Source organism: Anguilla rostrata, chromosome 8 (assembly GCF_018555375.3).
Source record: "Anguilla rostrata isolate EN2019 chromosome 8, ASM1855537v3, whole genome shotgun sequence".
Classification (NCBI taxonomy): domain Eukaryota; kingdom Metazoa; phylum Chordata; class Actinopteri; order Anguilliformes; family Anguillidae; genus Anguilla; species Anguilla rostrata.
The window spans coordinates 31,835,169-31,855,110 of record NC_057940.1 but is presented as its reverse complement, the minus strand read 5'-3'; the positions used below and the strand labels follow the sequence as shown (position 1 = coordinate 31,855,110).

Genomic DNA, 19,942 nt, shown 5'->3' with positions numbered 1-19,942 from the left:
GGCAACAAGCAGAATTAACCTTCATCCATGAAACAGGTATGATGAGTAATCAGTAATGTCGCGGATGAAATATGAGTGATCAGCAATGCAACAGACACAATGAGCAGTTAACACTGTAACAGACACAATGAGCAATGAGTACTGTAACGGACATGATGAGCAGCTAGCACTGCAACAGACACAATGAGCAGTTAGCACTGTAACAGACACAACACACAGTTAGAACTGTAACAAACACAATAAGCAGTTAGCACTGTAACAGACACAATGAGCAGTTAGCACTGTAACAGACACAATGAGCAGTTAGCACTGTAACAGACACAATAAGCAGTTAGCACTGTAATGGATATGATGAGCAGTTAGCACTAACAGACACAATGAACAGTTAGCACTGTAACAGGCACAATGAGCAGTTAGCACAGTAACATTCACAATAAGCAGTTAGCACTGCAACAGACATGGTGAGCAGTCAGTACTATAACAGTCATGATGAACATTTAGCTCTGTAACAGAAACAACACACAGTTAGCACAGTAACATACAATGTGAACTGTCAGCACTGCAACAGACACAACAAGCAGTTAACACTGTAACTGACATGATGAGAAGTCCGCACTGTAACAGACAGAACAAGCAGTTAGCATTGTAACAGATGTGGTGAGCACTCAGCACTATAACAGTCACGATGAACAGTTAGCACTGTAACTGACATGATGAGAAGTCAGCACTGTAACAGACACAATGAGCAGTTAGCATTGTAACAGACAAAATAAGCAGTTAGCATTGTAGCAGGCACAATTATGCAGTGAACTCAGTAACAGACACTATGAGCTGTCGGGACTATAACAGACACAATGAGCAGTTAGCACTGTAACTGACATGATGCTAAGTTAACACTAACAGATATGATGAACAGTTAGCACTGTAACAGACACGACAAGCAGGTAGCACTGTAACAGACACAATAGACAGCAAGCTCAGTAACAGACACAAGGAGCAGTCAACACAGGACAAGCACTCAACAATGTAACGGACAGGACAAGCACTTAGCACTGTAACAGACATTATGAGCAGTCAACAATGGACAAGCACTCAACAATGTAACACACAGGACAAGCACTTAGCACTGTAACAGACATGATGAGCAGCTTGCGCAGTACCAGACACAAACAGCAGTTAGCACTGTAACAAACACGACGGGCAGTTAGTACTGTGCCAGACACAAAGGGTTGCCAGTAATGTACCAGACACAAATAGGGTGCATTAATGGAACATTTTAAATAATTGTAAACAAAAACAGCTATTAAGCATTGAAGCAGACAACAATGAACAGCACAGACGGTGGGACAGTTGGGCGTTGTTGAGGCTATAAAGGAGAAGGCCTTCTCACTATCTTCATAAGCGCTTTTGTACATGACACTTCAGGTCAACGCTACATTTCTGGTAGGCCCTAATTCCCAGTTGCTTGTTGCATATGAGTCCCAGTACTCACTTGGACTGGTACGAGTAGGCAGGGACATGGTCGCTGGCCTCGACCTGTATGTGCTGCTGCTGACCGCCGGCCTCCTGTGACACGGCAGCGACTGTCTGGGGCGAGGCATCAGTGACCACTCCCTGGGGGCGGAGGAAGTGCAGGCAATGATTCTCCATAGTTATTCAGATTTCAGCTTGTGATACCTGGGAGGCTGAATTGTTCCCTTTAAACAATATGTGGATATGGGCATATGCTGTCTAAATAATCCAAAATGACAGTAAGAACTAGGCTACCTGCCCCATTGTGTGGATTATAAAAACTGTAAAATCAATGAATAGGGAGCTGAGACTAGGGTGATGGTCAGTTCAAAGGTAAGAATTAATTCCTCCCTGTTTCCAGGCCATGAGCTGCCAGTGAAGGCAGCTGTTGCCTATTTCATCTTTTCCTCCCCCCAAAATGGTTCTCTGGAAACAAACATGAAGTTCAACTTCAAGCTCTGGGGTACTGACACCCTACACCCGGAGAGACAGCGCTCGACTGCAGGCCCTCTTTCCACTCATCACTGCCTCAGGAAGGGAAGGGAGCAAAGCACTTAACCCGAGTTCCCTTTTCCTTCTTAAGCCATTTGGCAGAACCCATCTCATTCAGGGTGACTCACAGATCATTGCACAGAATATAAATATTACATTATACCGTCCACTGCTATACTACTGCACCTTTCTATTGAAACGTTTCCTAAAGGACGGTGATTTAGAGTACCGAGGGAGAGCAAAGATATTTATAAAAAGCCAGTATAATACAACTGCCCAACTCAATACAGCGGCTCAACTCTGCGTACGACAGTATGTAATGAAATGTATTTAAATTCACTGTACTGCCCTGACACAGTTTGTAAACTCTTGTATGTGAATAAGTATGAATTTGTGTTCGTACATGTGATTCTGTACTCTATGTGTATACTGAGTGCTTTGATGGGTGAAGCCAAAAGAAAATTTCCCATTGGTGGACAATAAAGTTCTTGCAATCTAATCCAATCTAATATAAACTAATCTAATCCAATTTAATCTAAACTAGGCAAGAGCAAATCCACAGAGAGCACCCTTCTAAATGGCAGCATTTTACACAATCAAAACATAATTCCCTAGTCTATTCTAAATCACAATCATAAATCAGAAATCACAATTACTTGGGCAGTTAGAGAAACAGACAAGCTTCAGGAAATGCATATTGACATCACAAATAACATCTGTCTATAAATACAGACAACGTGCATAAGCGCACCATGCTAACAACCCCACATTAAGGGTCCTCTGTGAATAAAATGAATACAGCGATCCCTGAGTCGGCATGGCCACCTTTCCTGCTCTGGCAAAGTTAATGGTGTCAGCAGGACCAGCCTGCCCGCTGGTCTGATAACCTCAAGCAGGACCGGGACGTGAGTTTCAGGGCAAGGCCAGTGCTTCCGACAGGCTAATAGCCGGACGTCTTGTTCCTCCCGGGCTCCGGTTGGGAGCGGCGTGCGAGCAGCCCAAGCGAGCGGCGAGCGAGCAGCCCAAGCGAGGCTCTCGGAGCGCTCTAATGAAGGCGGGGCCTCTCCGCCGCGCAGCCCGGGGAGACTGATGGCGCTGTCATCCGAGCCACTGACTTGCTAATCAACAGCCCTGGGCCTGAGGGATTGGCCCGTGCATGGCGAGGGCCGGGGGAACCAGACGGATCACCGATGGCAGTATTTCACACCTCGGTTCCTGTCGTCCGCCATGTGAATAAAACTCCACATGACCCGAATTTCCAGCACCTGCCAACTTTGGAGTCCAGGCGGGGGCACTTATTCCAAACTCTGTTCTGATCTTGAACTGTCTGTCTGTCCCAAACGCTGCCATTACTCACAAGATGAGTAGAGATGTGTGTGTGTGTGTGTGTACGGTATATACACTGTGTAATCACACACACACACACATATATAACAAGCTTTGTTGTTTTTAGATTTTGTGCCATAGGGTTGCTGTGATATGTAACTGGTTAAAGCAAGTCTCTGTTTCGCAAGGTGGCTGGTGTTGGGTGTGGCTAACTGTTTCTTTGTGCCCACCCCTCCAACTTTTTCTACTTCATCTGTACCCATCATCTGCTATTTGCTTTGACGTGTTACAGTGGACTACCTGCAGCACAGAATTCCACATTATGTGAAAAGGCATTACTACTTAAGGCATTATTACTGGTTAGTGGCTAAAACTTAAATGAGTCATGTTCACTGTGTTAACCTTGATTGCTGCTCTTTGTATTTAAGCTCGTATATAAACACAAGTTACCTACAATAACAGGATGTTAACCATTCCTTTTGGTTAGCTTGTAGTTAGCTAGCTAGGTCTATTCCCTTTTCGCATCATCAGTGACAAGGGAGCCAAAGTTGGGAAATGTCCTTGAGTTCTGTTTAACTACAGCAGCCTGTAAAACAGCCAATCCCTTGTGTTTGTTTATTCCCCCAGAGCAGATACATTTACCGGAAGAATGAATGCTTTTTACACTCAAAGTACTTTTGGTCACATTAGACTAGGACTTATTTCAGTGCGTACATTATTTACAGCAGCACCAACAGAGAAGGATCCGGCTTTGAATTTCCTCCTCCAATTGGAATCCCACCCACAAGAGATTCAGGTCTTTTTAGCCAAGCACATCGTAGAAGTTATATGGCATTGTGCACTAGTTCAGTGTGACGGTTGAGAGGTTCAAACACTGAGCCATGTAAAGATAATATGTATGACATATGATATAAACAACATAATCCCATGTATGCCGAAGCAAAACAATCATAAAATATAAAAAGGTCAGAATACCAACGGTGGACAATTTACAAGCAAAGCACCTGTAAAGTATGAACACACTCTCATGCACGCACAAAATGCACAAAAATAGCACACAAATTGCACATTTAAGATGAAGAGCTCAAAATGTATCCTACACTGCGCTGTGGAGTTGTACTTGTGAAGACTGAGGTGCGAGAGCTGGATGTGTGTCTGTGCGCTTATGTGGAGCATGTGCATGTGTGGAACATGTGCATGAGTGGAACATGTGCATGTGAGGAGCATGTGCATGTGTGGAACATGTGTGGAACATGTGCATGTGAGGAGCATGTGTGGAACATGTGCATGTGAGGAGCATGTGTGGAACATGCGTGGAGCATGTGCATGTGAGGAGCATGTGCATGTGTGGAACATGTGTGGAACATGTGCATGTGTGGAGCATGTGCATGTGTGGAACATGTGTGGAACATGTGCATGTGAGGAGCATGTGTGGAACATGTGTGGAGCATGTGCATGTGTGGAGCATGTGCATGTGAGGAGCATGTGTGGAACATGTGTGGAGCATGTGCATGTGTGGAGCATGTGCATGTGAGGAGCATGTGTGGAGCATGTGCATGTGAGGAGCATGTGTGGAACATGTGTGGAGCATGTGCATGTGGGAGCATGTGCATGTGTGGAACATGTGTGGAACATGTGCATGTGAGGAGCATGTGTGGAACATGTGTGGAGCATGTGCATGTGAGGAGCATGTGTGGAACATGTGTGGAGCATGTGCATGTGTGGAGCATGTGCATGTGAGGAGCATGTGTGGAACATGTGTGGAGCATGTGCATGTGTGGAGCATGTGCATGTGAGGAGCATGTGTGGAGCATGTGCATGTGTGGAGCATGTGCATGTGAGGAGCATGTGTGGAGCATGTGCATGTGTGGAGCATGTGTGGAACATGTGTGAAGCATGTGTGGAACATGTGCATGTGTGGAGCATGTGTGGAACATGTGCATGTGAGGAATATGTGCATGTGTGGAGCATGTGCATGTGAGGAATATGTGCATGTGAGGAGCATGTGTGGAGCTGTACAAAATAAGTATTGTACCTTACTGAACCTGTGTTTAGCAGTTGTCTATGACCATGAAATGCACATTTTGTACGTCGCTTTGGATAAAAGTGTCTGCCAAATAAATGTAATGTAATGTAATGGATGTGCATGTGAGGAGCATGTGTATGTGAGGAGCATGTGTGGAGCATGTGCATGTGAGGAATATGTGCATGTTTGGAGCATGAGCATGTGTGGAACATGTGTGGAACAAGTGTGGAGCATGTGCATGTGAGGAATATGTGCATGTGAGGAGCATGTGCATGTGAGGAATATGTGCATGTGAGGAGCATGTGGATGTGAGGAATATGTGCATGTTTGGAGCATGGGCATGTGAGGAACATGTGTATGTGTGGAACATGTGCATGTGTGTGAGGCAATAATGGTTGTCATGAAGCCATGCACATGGGCAGTCCCAGGTGATTGGTCAGACTGGGGGCGCTTACTTCCACGGGGACGGCGGTCGGAGGCACAGGAGCATACTGGGGAATGTAGGTCCCTTGCATAGGCGCTGCAGCAGCCGCAGCGGTCATGTACTGCAACAGAAGACACAGCACGCAACCTTACAGGTTTGGCAGCGGCAAAGGCAAAGGCCAAAGACATGCAACCCATCCTGCACACAGAACAGCGCTTACATATACTTTCAAATTAAACAATGTTTTTCTATATAATGACAGTTGTAAATCCCACGTGTATTTTCATTTACACCCCTAAAATGATAAAAACACATCAGGACATGATGGCATGAGATCTGTTTGGGGAAAGGCATTATTGACCTGGTAGTTTCACACGCTTATTCACACAAGCAATTTGTTCGCAAAATATATATACCAAGTGATGCCTATTCCTTTATTCCATATGAGTGATGAACATGAACTGAATATGATCAAAATGACTTTGTTGAGACTTAGAACCATAATCTACACAATCTGTTTAGACTGTGCTGATTGAGAAAAAACATCTGGTTGAAAGGTGCACGAGAAATCCATCTGGGACTGAAACCCAAAACCTGAGTGCCAGAGAACAGAGCTCTGACATGCTGACCTTACTGCTGACGTAACTGCAAGGCCACCTGATAAGACATGCTATTAGATGCAGTGACCACAGTGGCCACAAGGGGGAGCAATGACCGCCTCATACGACCGAGAGCAGAGAGGCAGCGACAGCCCGCAGAAGAAAGAAACAACCAGCAATGCAAGATCAATTCACCTTTTACAAAGCAGGCAGATGGCTTCCTGACATCCATACCACTGTTAAAGGATTAAGGCAGGCTATTACCTGAAGGACAGAGGCACTGCCAGGCACTGATTATGTGGAGAATGTGGGGGGGGGAAGAAAATTCCAAGGCCAGATAGAAAATGCATGAGAGAAGGATGTGATGAGAGATAAACCGGTAGGGCTGGTGTCTTATCCCCCCCCCCCGCCCCCAGCCCCCCGCCCCCACCATGCTAAGGAAAAAGGCCGGAAAATACCCCCCCCCCACCAAACCCCCCCTTCCCAGGGTGGAGCGCTGCGTTAATGAAAAACATTCCGGCCCTCTTTGGCTGGCTGCCCAGCTCCCATCCAGTGTCATTACGGGCAGCGGCGGTAATGGATCCGGCACGGCTCTGCCGCTCCGCCGCTAATGAGAGGAGCTAAAGGCCACGGTTACAGGTGATTAACCGACGCCGCCAAGGAAGCCTCCGCCACCGCAGGGAGCCCAGCACCGTCACACCGCCGTGGGCGAGAGTGCTGTGGCTGAACTCTGTCTCTCTCTCTCTGTCTCTCTCTCCCTCTGTCTCTCTCTCTCTGTCTCTCTCCCTCTCTCTGTCTCTCTCTCTCTCTGTCTCTCTCTCTCCCTATCTCTCTCCCTCTCTCTCTCTCCCTCTCTCTGTCTCTCTCTCTCTCCTCTCTCTGTCTCTCTCTCTCCCTCTCTCTCTCTCTCTGTCTCTCTCTCTCCCTCTCTCTCTCTCTCTCTCTCTCTCTCTCTCCCCCCCCCCTCTCTCCCTCTCTTTCTCCCCTCCTCTATGATCCACTTGTAACTCTCTCCAATTCATTGGGTGACCTTCTCGGAGCCGGGCGATATGCATGCAGATGCCGGTGCCGTGCTGCCCTCCTCATCCCATCACTTATTTTAGCGGCTATCTCAGCCGCGGAGACGTCAGGGGAAACGAGAGGATGCAATGCACTCAGCCAAATTGAGCCCAACGCAGAGCCAAAGGCAAAGAGGCTCCTGGGTAAGGAGGCCACCGCTCTCTGTTTGCGGCGGCTGGCGGGTGTTGTTTCCACAGACAGCCCCGCCTGTGAACCTGTCCGTCTGTCTGGCCCCCAGCACCGCGGTCCGCACGCGCAGGCAGAGAGCTTTAGGCCAGAGGCGGCTGGTGTGCGGGTGAAAGGTCTGCTGCTCTGCTGGAATACGCTGTCAAGGTGACAAAGGTCACGCTGTCTGTCCAGCCCGGGGAGCCCGGCTGCCTCCGGTGAGTCAGACTCTGCTGAGAGGCGTGTGACCACAACCCAGCGTAAAACCAGGCGGCGAGGCTGCTCCTTCTGACCAGATCAGTCATCTGTCACACACACGCCCGCACGCCCGCACGCACGCACACACACACGCACGCACGCACGCACACACACACACACAAAGGGCATGCACGCACGCAAACGTATGCACACACAGATGCAAGCACACACGCACACACACACGCACACACACACACACACACACACACACACACACACACACACACACACACACACACACACACACACACACACACAAACACACACACAAAGGCACCAGCTCAGTAGCAGCTTGGTACAGTCTCTTGATGAGGTGCACTTGTGGGAACTTCCTCACTCTCACGCTCCACACAGGCCAATCAGAGCATGATGCTGACGGTCTCTCGGGGTCTCATAAACACGTCTCACAGCTTGCCCCTCGCTGTCAGGGTGCAGACCAGCTGCCTGAATGGTCTTATGTGTAATGAAATAAAAAAAAAATGATATCATTATCTGTACTAAGTATTTTCCAGTTAGTAAGTAAAGTAAAGTAAAATCTCTAATTCAAGTGTCTTTTCCATCATTAAGGTTTTCATCAGAGATGCTGTGCCATGCCAGTCTTTAGCCAGAGTTATGACACATCCATTAGAAAGTTAGTTCAGAGCAGGAGGTGAGGGGGGGTGTGACGTGGGGAAGGCAGACGGGTTCAGACAGGCTTGGCTCGGCTGTGGCAGCGGGGAGCGGGCCAGGACGGGCCCAGAACAGATGTGCTCATTAAATCACCTCTCTGGCAGCGCCGGCAGAGCGGCCCGAGCGCTGGGGAGAGGAGCGGCGAGACGAGGAGGGACGGCCAACCAGCCTTTTCGCAGTGTGACCGGGTCAACCTGGCCACCGGGTCAAACCCAGCCCCTTTAAATACCGCAGTGTGACCGGGTCAACCTGGGCACCGTCTCCAGGAGTAATGATACGCTGAGGAGAGGAGCGGGGAGACGGGCAGGGGGAGGGACCGCGCCCCAAACCCAGCCCCTTTAAATACCGCAGTGTGACCGGGTCAACCTGGGCACCGTCTCCTGGAGTAATGATACGCCTATCTGAACCAAGCCTTATGAAAATATGACTCAATTATTATTATGATTATTATTATGATTAGTATTATCATTATTATGGCTGAATAATTATTATTATTATGATCATATGATTATGATTTGTATTATTATTATTTAGCAGACGCCCGTATCCATGTGAAATCCATGGTAAAACGTGCTATGAGAGGCAGGGCTGTGCAGCGGTTCATGTGGGGCGCTCTGATTGGGCGCTGCGTAAGCGGCAGCCGATGTTCGGCCTCAGGCTTAACCTGCGACTGTGAGGGAGGGACGCGCCTGAGAAGACGGAGCGCAGAGCTCCATGATTAATTCAGCGCAGGCCAGACGCACAGCTCCGCTCAGGCGCTGCTCTCTCCAGAGGTGCCACGGTTCAGCAGCTCAGGGCCTGCCTGGGGCTGAAATCTCCGCCCCCCCGCCCGGTCGCCGGGTAACCGCCGCCCGGCCCAACCGGGCTCCCCGCTGGCAGGAGTCAAACGCGCCTGACCCCGGCGCGGCGAGGCCGCGGGCGCCGGAGAGGAAGACGAGCGAGCGCACGCGGCATCGCCCCGCCTCCCCGGCGACCAGCCGTCCATCATCGTCCAGCGCCGACGACAGGAAGTCTCAAACGCTCTTTTCAGCGTGGAAGACCATCCAAGGGCCGGCCCGCTGCACAGTACAGCGCTGACAGCAGACGCAGGGTCTGCGCCGCGGCGCTGCTAACCAGGCGCGATGCTTCTGACCCAATACGCAAGCCGGGTTCGGGCATCTGGAAAGATACGGATCTCAAAGTTTAAAAAAAAAAAACCGAGCTTTAAACTTCAAACGTGAACAGCCCTCCGTGTTTTTTTTTTACTTCTGAAAGAATGGCGAACGAGGCGTTCTTGGATCGCCCCGGTCGCTGCAGCCGAGACCGGCGGGAACATTTAGTTCTGTTATCCGAGCGGAGTCACAGCTGGCACCTCTGGCAGACCCGGGCCGTGAGAGAAGGTCCAGGGACGTTCTGCGGGCCGCTGGCTCGCTCCTGGTGCCCCGGCGAGGCCAGGGCGCCCGGGCTGCCATGGTGACCGGCAGATCGTTTGGCAGGATATCGGCGCAGGTGCTTTCCGGCCGTTTCCAACACAAAGTCTTCTTGAGGGCCTCGGCGTGCGGCTTTAGTGTCAAGCATTAACACATTTAAAATGGTCCGAGTACATTTAAAGAGAGCCCAGTATGAAAGACGCTATTGCCATCGACAAATGAGTTACACTGAGAGACACACCTATCCTCAGTGAAGACAATACAGCCTGTGTGCTAGCCCACAACAGCATACTCCAACAGGACCAAAACTACACCTTGATCTGTCAGCCCATCTAAGCACACGTAATGTTACTACAGCTGGTGCTGATTAGTGAGATACTTTCTTTGGAGTTTAAGAGAATGGCAAATCATTCCCTGGCAAGCTTGCACTGAAAACATGCACTGGAGTTCAAACCTTTGTCCTCAACTCCAGGCTCAGTATCTGCAACATGAGAACTGAAGTTCAAAGGCCTTGACACAAAACTAAAGGACCTTTAAGGTGAACCATAATCACTGTGCTGACTGAGTCAAGTCCTGTTTTAGCCTGAGATACACACTTTCTATTTTAGCAAGAATATAATTTCCTGTTATGACCAGAGACAGAGTGGTACATTTCCTGCTCTGCTCCAGCACGCTCCTTTCATACCCTCGGATTGCACGGCATGCTTCCCGACGCAGCCAGAGGCAGTACTATCAACTACAAACTCCATGCTGTCTTATTCAAACTTCACAGTTCTCTTGGTGCTGTTGTCAGGATTACTGCACGCGTCCTGTCTTCCTGAGTGAGCCAGTTTAACGGCAGGGAGCTGCGGTGAGGTACTCACACTTCCTGTTGAACCCAGGGACAGGTGGTTCATCTGCTGGGCGAGGGGCCCCATCATGCTGGCGGGCTGCATGGACATGGTGTGGTCCATGGCTGGCGTGATCACAGCACCCTGCGGGCGAGAGGAGAGCCAACGCGCTACTGTACGTCCTAAAATACGCAGAGGACAAGAGGGCGCACTGTGAACACGCACTGTAAACACCTGCACTGTGTACCAATGGACTGATGTGTGCATGAGGGCATTGGGATGAATGCCATGGGTCAACACCTGTCAGGTGGTACGCTTTACTTTTCTGTAACTTTTTTTATTTCGTGAAATGCAAAAATCCAGTATGTGGAAATACGTATTCAGTGCTTTCAGGTTCATATGCAGTAATAAATATCTGGCATGTTTCAAATACTCAGAATACCATGTGTGCAGTACATTAGGCCTCTTCTACCAGAGAATATGTGATCATAGTGGCCCAGATCCACGGTGGCATTTTATCAGACAGTGGGAGAAAATTATTACTTTTAGAGGAAAGTAAAACATAGGGCAGGAATATACTGAAGTTTGTTTGGCTGGTTTAAAAAAAAGGTTCTCTTGCTAAGAAAACATCTTAACCTCTCAGCTGACTGACAGTGATAATGTGATATGATCCTAGTTCCATAATCCAATTTGTAAGTTATTTCACATGCACTAAAGTTATCATTTACATATCTGTAGACAGCCAGAAAAGCAATGGTTATTTGTTTTTCTATATTTAAGTCTTCCTATGACATACCAGCTACACTAATACACATAAAACTATATGTATGATCACAAAGTTTGTGTAAAGATTATTGTATATTACACAGTTACACTATGACAGCAAAATGGCTTATCATTTCCAGCATGTGAGTAGTAGCATGCTGTTCCTAAATCATAAATTTAACTAGAGGTAACATGAACTCTGAATCGTTCCTTAAATATTAACATAAACCACATTTCAACCGGCAACTTGTAAAACATTTCAAAGGCAGCATTCCTCTCCTCAGTTGTGTTCTTTTTTTCTGTACCAAACACCCTTCTGCATGTTCTCTGGGGGTTATTTGAAGAACAAACAGCGCAGACATCTGTGGTCAGAATCGCTCTGTCTCCTCAGCGCATCAGAACAGAAAGCTTCCCTTCTGCAGACACACACAGAACAGAAAGCTTCCCTTCTGCAGACACACACACACACACACACACACTGAACAGACAGCTTCTTTTCTGCACACACACACAGAACAGAAAGCTTTCTTTCTGCACACACACACATACACCATGCGCACAGAAACGCCTGCACACACACACATACACACACAACAGAAACATTCCTTTCTGTACGTACACACACGCACACACAAACAGAGACAGATACACACACATGCACACGCCGCACACACACACACACACACACGCACACACAAACAGAGACAGATACACACACATGCACACGCCGCACACACACACACACACGCACACGCAACACACACACACACACACACACACACACCATAAGAGAAAGCACATCTTGTCAGTGGCATTTAAACTGGAGAGGGCTTTCACGCATCAATTATGTATGAATAATGGCAAGTTGTTTTCATCCACAAATCTGACACGTATGACTGAGAATATATATGAACGGCTGAGGGCGGTTTGATATAAGCTGTATACTAATAACCCTTTGTGACCCTCTGTTATTCTCATGTGCAACGAGCCTGCCACTCAGACTTAACATATGCACACCCTCTGCTATTGCCAGTGAAGAAGAGCCAAGATGTGCAGGAGATGTCGAGACGCTGAGCACCTCAGACATGAGCGATGCACCGAGCAAAGCTGGGATTTGCTGATACAAACTGAGAGTGGAGCAGGCATAGGAACGGCCAGCAGATGGGGCTATTTCAGAACATTCCTTGTCAGACAGATTAATGCTTTGCTGGGACAGTAATAAAGAAGCTAATTAGCCAACTCTGATTGGGCGAGCTAATAGCATGCAATTCTCTCGCGAGTGTCAGCTGTGCTTCCAGTACTTCCTTCTCTTGGTGGGGGGGAGGGAGGAGGGGGGGAGGGAGGGGGTGTGCTTAACGTCATTGGCCCTGCGCTGGCTATGCTGAGACGATCACGCGGAGGAATGCGAGCACGTGGGGGTGTGGGAAGAGCGCGGATGATGGTCGTCATGGTAGCACGACACCAAAACACACTCTGTTCCCAGCGTCACTGAAGCAGCCGAGGAATTTGCGTGGGTCAGCCTTCTGGAAGCGAGGGTGATGGATGGGCCCGGAGCGCCGAGATGTTTCTTGCCCTTACAGGGGGCTGGTCTGGCAGCCAAGACGAATAACGGAGCAACCTCTCTCTGAACCTCTTAAAGGCGTGCCCACATACTTCTCGCCTCTACTATCGATCAAGTAAGAGACTATGGTGTCTGGATCAGATTATAATCTGGTTTATTCTCACCTGAACTGAGCACAATAAATCCTATTCTTATAAAAGAACTGAGATTCAGGTGTGCTCAGTTACAGCAACCATAACAAATACCAGTATTGTGGTCAGTTAGCACAAAGTACAGAGTATAGTAAAATAGAGAGTATAGTAAAATAACTGTTAGCATTTTAAATAGTACAACTACAGCTTCCCACTTTTTTGGATTGCAGTCCAGCAGCATCACGTCTGCCAATCAGTGTCCGAACCCCTCCAGACCACCCTGCTTCTAAGATGGAGCCACCGGTTAGTGTAACTGTCATGACCCCTGCTATGTCCAGTGGTGCATGAACCCAAACTAGTTACAGTCCGGACAGGTCAATTACGACAAGACCCTCTAGCGTAAACTTTTCCCATAAACAGAATGCGGTGTTTTCATTTCTCAATCGCCTTTTGACCCGAGAGCGCCGGGCGGCTGTTATCAGACCACAGGGAAAGCACACGGCTTCGTGATTTGATGAGGGCCGACCCATAAAAGCTAATTAAACTTGGTTTCTTGAAAGAGACTGAGGATGCCCACAAGTTGTCTATTTGTTTTACATTAAAAAAACTAAAAAAATAAAAAAAAACATGGTTAATTGCATAATTTTGGTTAGGAATTGACCGCCAAAATAGTTTTTGCTTGGCAATGTCATGCAGTGAAGTGAAATGATGTTAGACGGACAGGTCCTTACTGAATCCCCACCCCCTCTCCCTCTCCCTCTCCCTCTCCCTCTCGCACTCTCTCTCTCTCCAGCACCTGTACTGATTGATCTCCAGTTGGCTGTGACACAGGCACCTGAGTACTGAGTCAAAGACAAAGGCAGCGTTGGCGCTGGTACCACAGCTTGAAAGAACCTCAAAGTGAGAAGGCAGGAGTGGCAGAGGAGGCCGCGCCACACCTAAAGAACAGGAGGTAGGCCTCCCGCCGTACGCCTTTTCACTTCTTTAAAAGAGAGAAAATGATCCTTTTGAGGTGCCAGCTGGGGAGAGAATTAACTAGAAAGGAGAAGAACTGACCGCAAACTCTGTGCACACCACACGTTAACAGCTATTTATTAGGACAAGGGAAAAAATGAGCAGTTTTAGAAAAACGGTCCTGACAATGTACGCACACCTATATAAATAAGTACACTTCTGCAATCATTTCAGTTTCTTCACTGTACATTTAATTATAAAGTTTTTTTCCCTGGGGAACGTGTTTTTATCAAGTGTGCCATGGTGCCATGGTGTCAGAACCTGAGCGATCAACCTTCCGAAACCCTGATGCTTTTTATTAAGCATGAGATTTCGGTCACGTAATGGAAAAAAAAAATCCATTTTGACTTCTCTTTTCATCTTACAGAAACGCTGCAAGCTTTTTCCTTGATTTAAAATGGAGTTGCTAGTATAGAATATAGTTCCATTTCTTGCCATGGTCCAGTGGTTCCATGCTTTACACACATTCAATGATATCATTTATTTGCTTAGAAGACTTGCTTAGGTGATCCATACGGCTGGCCTTTTTGTATGCATCATCAATTAACGTGACCTCGTCCATTTTGAGGCACATCTGCGCAGGGATGCAGCAGCATCGGCGTTTCAGTGCTTCTCGTATGCGAGGTGAATCTGAAACCGTCAATCACACATTAACATTCCTAACAGTTCCTCAACCCCACGGCTTAATACCACACATATGCTGTGAGGCGTATTCCGGCATGGCCCATTGAGTTTAATGTGTGGATTCGCGGCGCTGGAGAAGCCCGGCATGCGCACGCGTCGGCGCGTAGACCGCGATCCGCGCGCCGCCGTGACAGCTGGTCTGAGGGGCCGAGCCGGTCCACTAACCACGTGGAAAAAAAAACCACAACGAGAAGCAACCGTTGGGATGATGGGCCACATGGCCCCTGTCAGAGGGAACAGAAGGGTCTGGAACACTTGACACCGGTCCAGCGGACAATAACACGGCACTGCCCAGAACACAGCAGCGATCCCGAGGACAGTCGCACGCGCTCTGTTCGACAGGGTCGCTGGACATGGAGCACGACTCCGGCGTGGCTTCCGGGCCGATTACAGTTCCCACCCGAAACACGCCTCCACATAGGTGATTCCCAAAGTGTCCCTGTGTGTACAATGTGATACAGGCCTATAGCATCCAGTTAGCAGCCTAGCTTTGCCATACAACTTACTTGCAATGCAAAGGATTTCCTTGCAACACACATACACACAGACAAACACACACACACACACACACACACACACACACACACACACACACAGTACTCAAAGCTCTGGTTATACTGGGTGAGGCAGTGTGGCGATATAGCCCCTGCTAGGGATAAATTACACACTGAGTGAAGGTAACTGAGCTGTGTAATGGTCACAGTGGGGAGAGGGTCACAGTCTCTCTCTCTCTCTCTCGGCTCTGGTACTGCACATCACAAGTGCCACGGGCAAGGCTCCTTCAGTGGTAAAGGTGGGGTTGGGCTGCATACACATGTTCTCTACAGGCTAAATAATATCTCCAGCAGATAAAAGAGCACAATAGTTTCACTTACAACACAGTGCACTGCATGTGCTGGAAAGCATTGCCATGACTCAGGTCAGATAAGATGTCTGTGGTGCTCTTACATTAAATTCCCTACATTGAGCCTTATCAACTCTCGTGGTCAATAAACAAATCAAAAATAATAAAACAATTATAATAATCATAACTCACTGTTGGTTGCATAACATACTGTTGGTGAGGCATCCATGAAGTGCTCTGGACCTGCATAAAATATAAATATGAGTCATGAGCAAAGACAAATCTTTCAACACTCAATTTTCATCCCCTCTCTCAAAATAAACTCTCTCCCAATAACTCCGTAGGCTAAACACTGCAGTGTTTTACCAAGAGACAGCCTCACAGCAGCCTCGCCATCCAAGCTTTCATTTTCTCCCAGAGAAAACATTCAATTGCGGGCAATTTCTGAACAGCGGGGACCGAATTCCATAACACACTGCAGTTTTTCTGTTAGCTGGAAGGAGCTAGCAGATCTCTTTAGCATGTGCGGAGAATGAAAGAACACAGAAAGGAAAATACACAGCACAGGGTCAGATAAACCATGAACTGCCAGAATTAGTTCACTGCTAAATCTATTTAACTAGCCAGCATCATAAATACAAATCGACTCTGATGGGACATAACACATTTAGCTTTTTCCTCTCTCAAAAACGAAAAACGAAAAACCAACGTTTTGTTCAGTTGTTATCCAAGCGTCATATCTGAGTGAAATGAACATGACTCATAACACTTAAATTTGGAAGTAACATTAACGCTGCTGTCCAGCTTTACTGTACTATAAGCTACTTCTAGTAGCTCTTTCATTACATGTTTTGTTTTATAAAACTAGATGCAATATTTTAAATTAAAATCTATTATCTTAGCATATAGCATAGCGTATTATTATATTACATATATTGTATTATATATTATATTACATTACACACATATATTTTCCATATATCTGTCAGATTAAGGGCAAAATAATATGAATTGCTGTAAAATAATAGTTTGTTCCGATCTGATAATCTCTAAACCTTGCTATAAGGGGTTAGTAATGAAGTACATTTGTTAATGACTTTCCCATAGAAATGACAAAAAATAACTCTTAAAGACTTGACCTGAGCTTTGGTTTTCTATATAAAGAACCCAAATCATATTAAATATATCATGTATCCTTCAACAATAATAATGGATATTGAATAGATTAATAGTAATGCATGCGTTACTACACCATATGATACATATAAGTAAGAAATAATAAATCCCCCTTTGAGTCAAATACAAGTAATGGGATGTTAAATATTTTTCCTGTTTGTTCCAGTGGTTTTCTGTGCTTCTCCCCACTTCCTCATCGTTAAAGAGAAGATGAAGGAATAACCTTGTGAGTGCTTTTTACTGAAGGGCAATATTACAGGAAACAGCGCTGATATTGCAACTGTGAGGATTAATATTCCACAAAGCCTTGGCATTGTTTTAGCTAAATCAATTTAGGAAGCCTTTGGAACAAGGATTACGGGCGCTTGGTACCCATCCTGAGGGCCGGACCTGGGTTTTAATCAGCGCTGCTGAAAGTCATGCGAGCAGACATTCAGTGGCTTGTCTGTGGGGGGAGGGGTTGGGAGGGGGGAATCTATATCCCAACATTAGAATCAAATTCTAATTTAAACGGGGGCACATATCACAGCACAAACAAAAAAAGGCTGTTATAAATCTTCCACCAAAATTGATTTGCAGTACAAAATGTCCTTTAGAGATAGGGAGAACTTGAGAAGGTCGAGAGTTTGTGTCTCTACCAAAACAAAACAGAAACTAGAAATTCCTATGATTTTTTTCTTGATGTGTATTCACAGGGTGCAGGTATTTCAACATTTTGTAAAAGCTTTGCTACCTTTTAGATATCTCAGGAAGCCTTTGGTCCAAAGCAAGAGACACTGTACTTGACATCTGATATAGATTTGCTCACTTAGGTAAGGACTTGCATTGTTTGGATTGAACTGATAATAAATGAAAAGAATATCCAGCATGGATTAACTTCATTCAACATTTAACTGCCAAAAAACAAAAAACAAAAACAACTCAGTGGAGCATGTGGCGTTTTAAATTATGCACCGCAAATTTCAAATTCTAAATGAATAGGAATTCCTTTATCCAATTTGAAGTTTTATGATTTACTTTTAGTGTGCAGGCTGAAATAAATAATATAGGTTTTGGTTACACACTTAGTGCACTAAAGCAGTGTGAGAGAGAGCAGCACAGCAGCAGTGGCAAAGTGAAACTACCTGTGCGTAGGACATGTTTCTTTCATTTGAAAAACACAAATACATTTTGTTTGTTAATATATCAATTTGACAATGACCTTGAGGCTTCCTACGCATTAAAGTCGCAGTGTATTTTAGAGCAAAAAATACCTGATCTAAACAACAATAAACCAAAGCAGAAGAAAACAGCTGCTGGTACGGCCCCATGCTAAGAGCTTATTTACATTTCACACAGACACTGTGTTCCAGCTGAGCATGTTTAGACATGGATCCCTCCGACTGGATGCCGCGCAGAGACAAAGGTGCGCTCTCGACTTCCATATAGAGGCAGACAGGGGTAACAGGCAATCTGCTGTAGATAACTGATCTGTGAATGCTCCTCTGTTTCACTCCCCTTTTCCTCCCTCTTCCTACAAATGTACGTTTGAAGCCCCTCCCCTTCCTGCCTCCCCGCCCCCGCCCCCGCCCCCCTTCGGCCTCCACGCCCACCTGATATGTGGAAACAGGAGAAGCAGCGATGAAGGGTGTGATGGACGTCTGTGCAATCATACGGTTCGTGGCGATGCTGTAAGGCGAGGAATAGAACCTAGGGGAGAGAAAGGAGGACACTGAAAAACCATTGAGACTGGAAGACTGGAGCAACCACACCCACCTCCGCAAAGCAACCAATAACACCTAAGCTTGCATTCAATTAAAATCTGTCCTTAACTTCCAAGTAAACATAAGCATGGAACTTTTTCCTCAGAAACTCAATCTGGCAAGTTCATTTTGGTGACGGCTGAACACACAAGATTGCTGAATTTTTGCTATTATTTATTAGTCAAAATTAAGGACAAATGTTAATTGAATCCCAGCCCTATTGTCAATTAGAACTGTGTGTCCATCTCCTTACACCTCCTTACCTCTTTGTGCATTAACCTCTCTATTACGGGAGATTTTATTACACGCTTCTTATGCCTTCCACTCCAATGGGCAATTTTACTGCATTTAAAAAGTTGCATTCCTTTATAGTCAAAAGTACCACAAGAGTACCCCCTCCCCCTGCAGGGAGATCCCACAGCTTGGTTTGATTTATGTTGCATCATTTAGCAATTTCTTCCCTACAAGGAAAGAAATCCATCATTACAGCCTCCCGTCCCATCCTGTCATCTCTTATGTTTCCCTGATTCTGGTATTGATGCAAAGTGAAATCTGTGGTTTTCATTAGCAGTGCTTTTGCTGAGAGTGGGGGGTAGGGGGGTTATTTGGGAATGTTTGCATATGCAATTTCAAGTGGCATTAGAAGATGGCATTGAATTTGGAAGTAGTGAGATTATTTTGCCTTCAAGATTATTTGTGCATGCAAAAAATACCAAACATGATAAACAAAAAATAAATAAATAATAATAATAATAATAACCTCTGTGATTTTCACTTTGAATACAGATATATAAAGAAAGTAACTAAAACAAGCTAAAAAAAATTTGCAATCAGTGAATGACCTATTTATCATATATTGTCATTTAGCCTGAAGTACAAACAAAGGCAGAGATACGCTCTCTTTGATTTACTTCCAGAATGTGGGGCTGTCGTGAACCTTTCCTCATACGATAAGCAGGATGCTACAGTTATGATTGAAAGAGCCTATCCACAGAAGCCGCTGTGTTCTTTTGGACTTTTACTTTAGAAAACCGAAATAGCTGGCGTGGGCATGGAGGACACTGTAATACATGTCTTCTGTGTTCAGTGTGCAGTAATGTGAGGGAGTTGTTATTTCCTGATCAGTGGTACTGTAACATAGAGATGATTTCACATTACTCACAGAAAAAGACTCAAATGACACTGATGTGAGCTTTGAGTTCAGCTACAATGCAGAAGGCTCTTTAATCATACACAATGGGTAAACACGAGTTTAT

At 46.2% G+C, this 19,942-nt stretch overlaps 1 protein-coding gene across 4 annotated transcripts in view; it reads right to left on the bottom strand.

Moving 5' to 3' along the window:
- Positions 1–19,942, bottom strand: part of LOC135261416 (RNA-binding motif, single-stranded-interacting protein 3-like) — a 299,499-nt gene that overhangs the window by 8,780 nt on the left and 270,777 nt on the right. For 3 of the 4 annotated variants that reach the window (XM_064347701.1, XM_064347703.1, XM_064347700.1), the window contains 5 exons: positions 18,537–18,633; positions 15,961–16,011; positions 10,803–10,913; positions 5,812–5,901; positions 1,493–1,614 (listed from right to left, as the gene is read on the bottom strand). In XM_064347701.1, the coding sequence (XP_064203771.1) occupies positions 1,493–1,614; positions 5,812–5,901; positions 10,803–10,913; positions 15,961–16,011; positions 18,537–18,633 (471 nt within the window). The remainder of the gene's footprint in view (positions 1–1,492; positions 1,615–5,811; positions 5,902–10,802; positions 10,914–15,960; positions 16,012–18,536; positions 18,634–19,942) is intronic. The other variant, XM_064347702.1, reaches the window with a different exon arrangement.